This window comes from Xiphophorus couchianus, chromosome 4 (assembly GCF_001444195.1).
Source record: "Xiphophorus couchianus chromosome 4, X_couchianus-1.0, whole genome shotgun sequence".
Lineage (NCBI taxonomy): Eukaryota > Metazoa > Chordata > Actinopteri > Cyprinodontiformes > Poeciliidae > Xiphophorus > Xiphophorus couchianus.
In genome coordinates, this window is record NC_040231.1 from 25033320 (window position 1) to 25043841 (window position 10522).

Below are 10522 nucleotides of genomic sequence, written 5' to 3' on the forward strand. Positions count from 1 at the left end.
TGATCATTCATTGAAAAAGAATGTATTTTCAAATTTATTAGTTGAATAATTGAGTTACTGATATGATTAATTGTGGAGTGGTATAATTTACTACAGTGCTAATGAGAGCTATGGTTATCTTCTATAAAAAAGAGTAAAACTGTATAAAGCTTCACAAATATTTCTTTCTAAGAGCATAAAAAAAGTCCAGGAATTTGATTTTGAATTCCAGGAAACTAAACTCATTCAGATTCCACTTATCGACACGGTCTTTAGGAGAAACGTGTGCATTTCTGTATTTACTACATTTAGTAGAAGTACAGTAGTTCCAGTCAAAAAACTCATGGTAGAAATTTAGCCTGAGGTGACGCATGGGGAAGAAAAGTGGCTCATTAATGTGGGTCAGGATAGACTAAACATGGTTAATGGCAAAATAATAAAGAAAACAAACTCTTTTGGTGTAAACTGGGTTTATTGCTACACTCGAGTTAAATGAAATATGAGGTTAACAGATTTAAACAACCTAACATTTACAGAACTACTGACGTGTCTTGCAGCAAATATTTTTTTTCCAGCTCAATGCAAGAAAAAAACAACAAAGGAGGAAAGAAGTTTGCTTAAGTGAAAACATGGCTGCTGATAAATGGAAATTTTCTGAAGGCACCACACTGATCTAAGGCAAATCCACTCCCTTGTTATTAGGAATAATATTCATAAAGTCCAACTGATTATTGTAAAGCACAAAAATCTGAAAGACGGCAACTTCTGCACTCAGGATTAATTTTACCCAGGTTTAGCCTTATGCATCTGACATTTAAGGCAGACAAAATCAAACCAAATTTATCTGATTGTTTGAATCATAATGCCACCATGTAGCGTTCCTTCCCCCACTCAACAACATATAATAATATCGGTGCCTTGCAGTATAAACAAAACGTAAGAATTATTCTCTATGATATCTAGGCGTCATTTCCCCTCTATTTATACATTAATCTTATCTGCAGACTGACCTCTGCTCCTTTTATGCTCTCATATGCTTCAGTTAAAAAACGTGGGAATGTTCTTTCAGAGAGCAGTGTCTTCGGAGCCAAAGAGTTGGGTTGCGATGCCTTGATAGTCGGCCACTGGGGCTTTTCCATCGAAATCTGACGGCAGGATGTCTGCATCAAATTCTTTAAAGTAGCCGTCCAGCTCTTCACCGTGAACAAAGACCTGCGGAGCATCAAGGGAAGTATTAAACAATCCTTAAACGAATTTAGTAAACCCACCGAGTAAAGAGCAGGTTTGTGTGTCTTTGTTCGTACCCTTTCCAGCAGCTTGGCCTTCATGAAGGGTTTGACCACGTTGTAGGTCGTGGTGAAGTACCAGGGCTGGTGGATAACATGGACTGCCTTGAAGCGCGCAGGAAAGGAGTCCTGCAGAGAAACGCACAACGCAGGCAGACAGCTGACACACAGCTTTCAGGTCAAACTCTACGATGGCTTCGGCCCTTTAAAGGCTGACAGCAGCAGTCAAAGAGCAATCTAGACTTTGAAAATCATGCTTCTTATTGGATGGTTTGGACAAAATACCCAAATAAAAATAAACAGTATTATTTACTAATAACTTACATCTAAGACAAAATGTCAGTGCCTAATTGAAATGTACTTAAAGTAATTAAATCATGAAAATCCACCAAAAACAAGTGACCTGCATCTCCAGAGTTTCTCATTGATACTCATATTTTCACCACATTTATTGACATTTGATTTTTTTTCCACTGTATTTGAGAATGTTGCTTTATTTTACTCAACCAACTCATTTTGTTTCACTCCCACACAAGTGATAATGCTGCAGATACTCAGTTTCTTTGGTTCCACATTTGGCGAGACTAAATATCTTCAATGTTAGAATGTGAAAAAAAAAAGCCTCTCTCCCTTATGATGCAATGTTGATTTTTTACAAGATACAAGTGTTTGTGATTTGCTACCAGATTGTAAACAGATACATATTTAGCTGCTAAATATGTCATTCTGGTAAATAAATGAGACATTTACGCTCTGATATGTGATTTCTCCCTTTGCAGAGATCTTACATGAAATGTTCAAGGACTGTAGGGGATTTCTTTTGTTCTTGGGAACAAAAGGTTGTTGTCAATCAGCGTGCGGCTGGAAGTATTTAGTATAAACCATCTTTTTTATTATTTCTAATATTTTGGAATTTGAACTCAAAGACTATTTTTGCTACTTGCTTCTTGTGATACTTAAATTCTCCACCAGAGGGCCTCTTGGCTAAAGAGGGACATAAATTAGAAGCATGTGAATATAAAGAGACACTTTTTTGTTCCATAGGATCATTCCTCCCCCCTGTAGGTGTGTTCTGACCTGCAGCATGTCCACCATCTTTTTGAGCTCAGCGGTCTTTATTCCCGAGGCATGCTGCATGGTGAAGCCTTTAAAGTTCTCAATCAGGACAAATCCGTTGATCTGAGTCTCCTCGTTTTCAAGCAGCTTCTCCAGGATCACGCAATATGCTCTCAGCACCTGCAACACATTGCAAAGAGTTTGCTTCAAGCTCCTGAGTTCTTGCAGGAGGTTCCTGTGAGAGGGAGGTGTGTCCATGCAGCCACCTCATCAAAGGTGATCTCCTCCAGGTCCCAGCTGTCGATGTTGAAGAGCAGAACCACATGGCCATATTTGTCTCTGCTGGGCAGAACCACTGGGTAGCCTGCCTCGATGGTGCTGCGGACCGCCTCGGGGGTGAGGTTCTCAAACAACTCGGGATAATCCTTCCTGAAGCGCACATAGCCTGGAGGAGACACCCAGCACAGAAAGTACAGACCAAAGGTTTTTACCCCTGCTGGATCCTTATGTGTTTTATTTATTTATTAAATAAATGATCTTTTATAGAACTCTGACTGTCTTGAAGTCGATAATTATTATTTTTTTAAATTTGGCTTTTGAACTAATACATCCTTTTTGTGCCATTGACTTCCATTCCATATAATTCTTTGTTTCCGACTTCAAAATGCATTTTCAGCGGCACAAGCATGCAGACGGAGTATAGATTACTTCACAAGTCATAGACAAAGCCTTCCAGGAAATAAATGACTAATTTCAACCCAAACTGGAAAAGAGAACTTGCAATAATGATAAATCAGCAATTCACAGTGTGCAGCCTGGACACTACTTGCACAATAAAACTGACAAAAAAAGCTTTTTTTTTTTCTTTTGGTGCTTAGAACCTGACACAAAAACAATACTGTCTCATAGCCAATACTGTTTTTTATTGAGGCACCAATTATCAACAGAAATCTATTTGTTTAGGTAACCAACCCTACAGAGAAAGCTCGCTGTTTACAACTTGTTCTCATCCAAACAAACCCCAATTGTTCACCAATGTGATTTTGTGTTTCTTTCATTTCTATGTGTTGTTTTGGGGTAGAAGTCTTAAAACCTGTGGTTACACTAAAACAAAATTATAAAAATGTGATCATAGAAAGGATTGCACAGTGGAAGAGTCTGAGTGTGTTTTTAAGTGCATGGATCTGAACCAGAAGGCGTCCTCCTGTCGAATCAAAGTGTCTTCTGCTTTATCATCTTGTCCGATTTCCAACATTTCCCGCTCAGCTCAGGCACGCCGCGGTTCCCAGCACATCACTGAGGGCCAGCAAGCAGAATCAACTTGTTGTCCAATTTGGACACAAAGGAGGGCTTTGTCAGGGGACCCAATTAATGAATATGTGACCCACTGTTTCAGAGAGGCATAAAACGAGGAAACAAAAGACGGACTTAATTACTGAAGCTTTTGAAAGTTACATGCGGGAGCTGAACTAAATCATATACAGCTGAATCCAGTTATTTACATCCACTGTAGATAGAGAAATACAACATTTTTTTCTTTTCTTACTTTTGGAAAAGTTCTGTCTAATTAGCTGGTTTATTACGTTCTTCAAATTCAGAAGTTGCAGCCAACTTAAATCGAGGTCGTGTGAAGTTATCATTGGTAATCATACACTATGTATTACTACAAGCTTTTTGGAAAAGTGAGTACATACTGGGAGTGGTGGGAAGCTAACTGGACAGTCATGCATTGCTTCAATCTGCATCATCTACTTCTTTCGTTGATCGACTGATGGTGAGCCTATATATGGATAATTTCCAAACAACACTGAGACCGTGCACTGGAATATACTTATTTCACTGCTGCTGCACAGCTGATGCAAAATCCAAGGGTTTACTCTGTTCTTTGCACCACTAGGGGGCACTGCTGAGTCTGAGGAGTGTATCAACCGGAAGATTCAACCAGCGTATCTTTACGTAGGAACGCAGATGTTGTTCAGCCGAACCAAAAGGAAGGAAATGTAACAACGGCCTGTTTGAGCGGCATTAAATAGTTAAAGTCAGATAAAGAACAAAACATTTGTCTCTTTCCACTACGGATTTCATAATTACCTCACAGATCCTCATATTTTCAAAACCTGAACTAACCCTTTGACCTTTTGGCTAATTTTTTGAGATGCCGCTTCACTTTTTTCACATAATGGTGTTTTATCATAGCGTCGTCTATTTTGTGAAGTGCACTAGACCCAAAACTCTGACACAACATTACGCTTCCACTTCTGTATTTCGCAGTCAGGATGCTAGACCAGCAAAACACAGAACACGAGTTCAAAAATGATTATTATTTATTTTTCCCTGAGTGTGTATGCAAACTGAATTTAGTCTTTTTAAAGGAATGGCTTCCTTCTTTCAGCCCGTCTCCACATAGAGCTGATTTCTCTGTGTTAAGATGGCTTCAGCCACCGTCTTCACACTGGATGAGATATTAGATTAGATATATCCGGAATTCAAACAAACAAACATGAATTTTTAAGGTCCACAATGTTTTCCTTTCATGATTTCTTTTGATTTTTGACAAAAGCGAGATGCGCGTACAGGTTTGGCTTAATTTAACTTCAATGCTGTGAAATAAACTCAGAAGTTTCCAAAATCGCTTATCTTTAAAGATATAATAACGTAAGCATGCACAAACTTCTGACTTTGAAGAAAGCCTGGAAAATGTCTCTCTTTATCCTATGTTTTATAAGAAAAAGTTCAGTCTGATGTAATGTGAGACAGTGAAGAAAGAGAGCTATAGCTTTTGCTTTGAACCACTGCAGCGAATGGCCCAGCAGGTTGTTGCTGTCTCCGTCTCTCACCCTTCATGAGCTCATGGGCTCTGGTGACGTCAAACTTTCGTGCTCGGAGGAAGCGGACCAGCAGCGAGTCCGGTTTGTCCCCGAAGCGGTCCAGCACCAGTTTGGCCAGGTCGTCTCCCTCTGACGCCCTCTCCTTCATCATGAGCCGCAGATCTTTCAGGGATGACCCTCGTCTTTCATTCGTCTCATGCAGCTCATCCTTCGCCTAAAAAAACCAACAAAAAACAACCCAAAATGTCATTTTAAAAAAAATAAATCAGCAGCCTCACTTCTGATGTTTTACCTTTTGGACAGTGTGGCCAGGAAGTTTGTGGCACGGTCCAAACACCGGCCCGTGGTCCTTCACTGTCAGGTGCTCCAGCTTTGACCTCATGGCCTGCTCCTCCTCGGACACCATACGGAAAGTTCCAGTCTGCACCAACAAGAGTCTGCTGCTTTAGATTAACACCTTCGGATTAAAACCAACAGCGACTACTCAAACTAGACCACCCTAAGCTGAAGAACATCAGTGGGGTCCATTTCACACAAGCAGCAGCAAGCGTGAGGGGTCAGACTTTCAAAAAGAAATGCTTTTCAAACGTTGAACAGAGCCTGGTTATTGGTAAAGACAAGCAGCAGCACTGAGCGTGTAAAGTAGTTAAACTTACAGCAGCCATGGTCGCAGCGTCTCACAGCGCCAACACTGTCACTGCAAAAAACAGAAGAATAGGCAGAGACAGAGACAGAGACAGAAGCTTTTCTTTTCTTTAAAAAAAAAGAAAAATTGGTCACAGATGAATCAATCTCCTCACTGATCCATCCCAGAACCAAAGACTAAACTCTACGACAACACAAACAGATGAAGCAAAATGTTTTCTTAGAGAATGTTTTTAACTCAACAACACACTTTCGAATGACTTGGCAGCACAAAACATTTCTTTCATGGATATTCATTCAGAAATATTAGTCTTGGCTCTAGCGAATCTTAACTGTACACATTTGAACAAAGATCCATAATTTATTCTGTTTTTCCCTGTGGATTGATGAATAAACGGATGTTTTAATTTTTTTTAAAAGAGTAAAAAACCCAGTTATACACCGTTATTATAAAATACATACAACTGTGACTATGGTGGCACCTGTGTTGTTTAAGGTTGATAAAAGATAATTAAAGTCATCTTAAAAAACACATATATATTCTGTACAGCTGAAACCAGGATCTTTACAATAATGCTCCGCATCGTCTCTCCTTTCACACGTTTTTCTATAGTTTTTAAATATCATTGCAACCTCAAGTATCAAACAAATATGAATTGCAAATAAATTACATATTTATTTCCTAGAAGCCCCGCCTGCCTTTTTCAAACATTAAATTTGCGTAGAAGTATTACTTTTTTTTTTATCAATAAATAACACTAAACAACTCTGTTGCAACATTTGTCTGTATCTGTTGATCTGTTTTAGTCTGTTGTTTTACAAAAAAAATAAAGAAATCTGAGCAGCCTTACCTTGTGCAAACAGGATGAGAATCCCACAGAGAGTGGCAGAGGACAGGAGCAGGGAGAGGACGGCCAGAGGGGTGGGAGTTCCTGAAAACACCACTCAGAGACGGATTAATCTGGACAGATTACAGCGAGTAGCTAATCAATATGATGCAGCCCGAGAAGGAGAAGATGCTGGGTTATGATTTGAATTTCTACCACTTTCCAATCTTTCAATTTGTTTGTATTCATTTGTTTGCCACCTTTTTTGTTTTACTATTACTTTATTTTGTAATTTTCTAATCTGTTTCTTATTTCCCCAGATGATCTGTAAACTGTCTAGTTTTGCTTTCTTGCTACTATTTTGTCACTCTGTGGTTTTTAGTCCCTTACTTTTTGCTTGCTTATTACAATTTTACACGACAGACATACCGTTATTTAAGTGTTTTAATTTTGAAAACACAGAATAAAGGCGAGAATAAAGCACAAAACTGCATTCCTAGACACAATGTCTACAAAGATGGTACAATCTGATGACAAGATTCTTATTTCATTCCAGGACAAGGGATTTTACAGACACCATCCACCTACAGAGTTTAAAATAAAAAATATTCAGCAAACACCAAGAAAACATACACTGTTGTGCTCAGATGGCCCAGGTTAAATTAGTCAGATATTTGAAAAAATATTATATTTTGTGTATATTTTATTACAATTTTGCGCTTTATCCATAGGACCAGTTTCGTCCCTCTTCTCAAGAATCACTGGAATATGTCTATACAACTGAGCACATTGGTTTAGTTCAACAGTGTTTTTTTTATCAACTATGATTTATACATTGACTGTAACACTTCCTCCTAAGCACCATATAAAATGTGGGTTTTTTTTCTCTCTCTCCACCGTGTAAGTCCGGAAGCCAACCAGCACATGTGATGCGAAGGCCGGGTTCTGTCTCAACTCTTCTGGGCCCGTTTGGCCGTCATGTGAACAAGACGACCCACTATGCAGAAATTATGCTTTTAATTTCCCATAAAGCATTTCTGTGCACATTCCTTGCAGTCCTTCTCAGATGTGGGAAGGGGTAACAGGGGGCAGCTCTTGTTTTCTGTCCCAGATTATGGATTACTTTCCCATGATCGCACAGCATCAGACTCCCTGGTCTCTGAAGTACCAGCCGCTAGCCGCAGCAACAAGGATTTAAAAAATTACTCACTTTGGGAGTTTTAGTTTGTAGTAGACCTTTTCTGTTTTCAGCTGAAAATAACTTTCACTGACTCTTGTAATCTTCATGCTACCAAGTCAAATTTGACTTGGGAAATATTTTCATTGAGTTTGGTCAAACCTTTACTTATATTACAGTAAATTTGAATGATATCCTTGTGTTTTATCTAAAGTCATCCAACCAGAAAATAAAAACTTAGCTTCTATATTTGTCTTGCTACTTTTGTTTTGCCCACTAGGTGTCCTCGCACTTCATCCCCTGACTCAGTCTTTCAGATTACTCTTTTCCGCGCTGTTGGTTGTTTTCAAAGTCTTTTTATAGTTAGAAATACTTCATAGACAAACACAATTGTTCAAATTTTGCACATTGCAATTGATTTTTGTATTCTCCCCTACGGGAAAAAAAAGCTGCTCCACAGGGAGAAAAAAAAACTATTTGCACATGACTTTTAAAGTCAAGAGAAAAACAACATTTGGTCAGACTCTGAACAACATGGGTTTTCAAAAAATGTTCTCTTTGCCTTTCAGGGCTTCCGTAGTGCAACATGTTCTGCTCCACTGAACAGTATATTGACTGAAATTAATCAAGACCCGCTAAAATCAAGGTATTTTAAACAGACTGTTAAATGATCATCTGCTTTTAGCCTAATTAAAGGTAGAACAGAGTTAAACCTGCAGTGAAATTGCATCTCTCCATTAGTAAAGATGGATTCTTTGGAGATTTAATTCCCAGTTTTCATCAAATCAAATCAAATCAAATTTTATTTGTATAGCACATTTCAGCAGCAAGGCATTTCAAAGTGCTTCACATCATATCAAACACAGAAACACAATGCAATATAGAATCAATAATCAAAACAAAGCATTAAGTCAAGTTCCATCCATAAATTTGTAATTGATTACATTTCAAATAAAATCCTAAACAGATGGGTTTTTAGTGGAGATTTAAAAGAAGTCAGTGTTTCAGCTGTTTTAGTTTTCTGGAAGTTTATTCCAAATTTGTGGTGCATAGATGCTGAAAGCTGCTTCTCCTCGTTTGGTTCTGGTTCTGGGGATGCAGAGCCGACCAGAACCGGAAGACCTGGGAGGTCTGGAGGGTTGATACAACAACAGCAGATCTTTAATGTATTGTGGTGCTAAGCCGTTCAGTGATTTATAAACTAACAACAGTATTTTAAAGTCTATTCTTTGAGCTACAGGGAGCCAGTGGAAGGACTTTAAAACTGGTGTTATTCATGTCAGAGCAAAGACTGACATTTATAAAATGAAGAAATGTGTCCCATTAAAATTAGTTTCATCAGTCTCCGTTGATGTTTTTTTTTGTCTCTTCTCACAACATAATGCACAGTAACATAGTAAAGATTGCCACAGTAACATGTGGCACAACATGTCAACACTAGCAGGAAGCAACGTGTTTCAGCTCTGAGAGCAATATGTGAGAATACAATCAAGTCCTGTCGCTGAGACGAGGTTAATGAGCAGGACAAACAAATTAAGCGCCTATCCCCCACCACAGCTGAGCGCTCCATCGTCCAGCTCTACACACTGAGGACTCTGTCTTGTCAAACTGGCACATTTACTGTGCTTTTGTCCCCCTACAAGCATTCCTCATTAGTGGATGTTTATGGATGACCTCCTATTACCTCTCAGCAGCAAGCAGGGGTTAACAAGGTCTCCAAATGCCACGTCAGACACGTCTTCCCCATCTGGGATACAGCTCTGGTCCTGGAATGATGAATCTTCTGGATGCTATCATCTGAAGACTCATACACAGACCTGTGTGGATGCAATAAACCCATGTTTATTTTGATCAAACTGTTAAGGATGAAAAGGGAGGTAAATTAAATCTCCAAAACTCACTGAGCAAAAAGTGGCATCTACCTTGAGAAGCATTTTGAAATGTGCTATATATATATATATATACATTGTGTAGCACATGACATTGACATTGTATGGTCTATATGTCTCCATAACTATTGTTATTTCAATTATTTCCTCTCATACTGTCCCAAACATAAATGTGCAAAACAACTCTACATAACACCAATGGGTCTTTAACTGGAACTGTATTTCTCTGTCATGCAACCGTTTTGGAGTGCATGTCATTATGAACCCCTAAAAAAAAACTAGATGTTCAATGTCTTCCAGCAGGTCCAGAACATAAGTTTCAATAAACACAGAAATGGTTCACCAGACACAAAATTAACCAGTGTGGATAAGTGTGGATGTGTTGATAAACCAATAAAAAAAAGCTCCTATTTGTGGTTAAAAGAACAACAAAAAAATTGGCCCCATAAGTCCAAAAAGGTCAGATTTTTTTTTACTGTATGTGCCGTTTATATTGTTGAATGTTTACAAACTGTTTTAAAAACATAAGAGGTCAAAATACTTATTAGAAGCTGAATATGCAAACCACTTAAAATAACATAACTGACATAATTCAGTCGGGTATATGTGATGCATTTTTCTTAAAAGGAAAGAAATTTAGTGAGAGAAGCAACAGCCCCACCTGGTGGCCGAAGAATCATTTAGTTGACCAAACCGGTCCATTCAAACCTTGAGAAAAGAAAAATGCAGGTAAATCAAGCTGCACTTTCATCGAAGACGTCCAAACAAAATCAAAACTATATTAATATTAGTGAAATATAACAACTAAAGTATGAAGAAATACACTTTGTACCAC

At 38.5% G+C, this 10522-nt stretch overlaps 1 protein-coding gene across 1 annotated transcript; it reads right to left on the minus strand.

Annotated features, from left to right (window-relative positions):
• Positions 1 to 432: 432 nt before the first annotated feature.
• rlbp1a (retinaldehyde binding protein 1a) lies at positions 433 to 6690 on the minus strand. The gene is made up of 8 exons (XM_028013839.1): positions 6646 to 6690; positions 5806 to 5846; positions 5442 to 5570; positions 5159 to 5363; positions 2588 to 2766; positions 2343 to 2501; positions 1284 to 1394; positions 433 to 1191 (listed from the first exon to the last, which is right to left on the minus strand). Exons 2-8 carry the CDS (start codon positions 5812 to 5814, stop codon positions 1045 to 1047), a joined length of 939 nt encoding a protein of 312 aa, XP_027869640.1. The 5' UTR covers positions 5815 to 5846; positions 6646 to 6690; the 3' UTR covers positions 433 to 1044.
• Positions 6691 to 10522: the final 3832 nt, after the last annotated feature.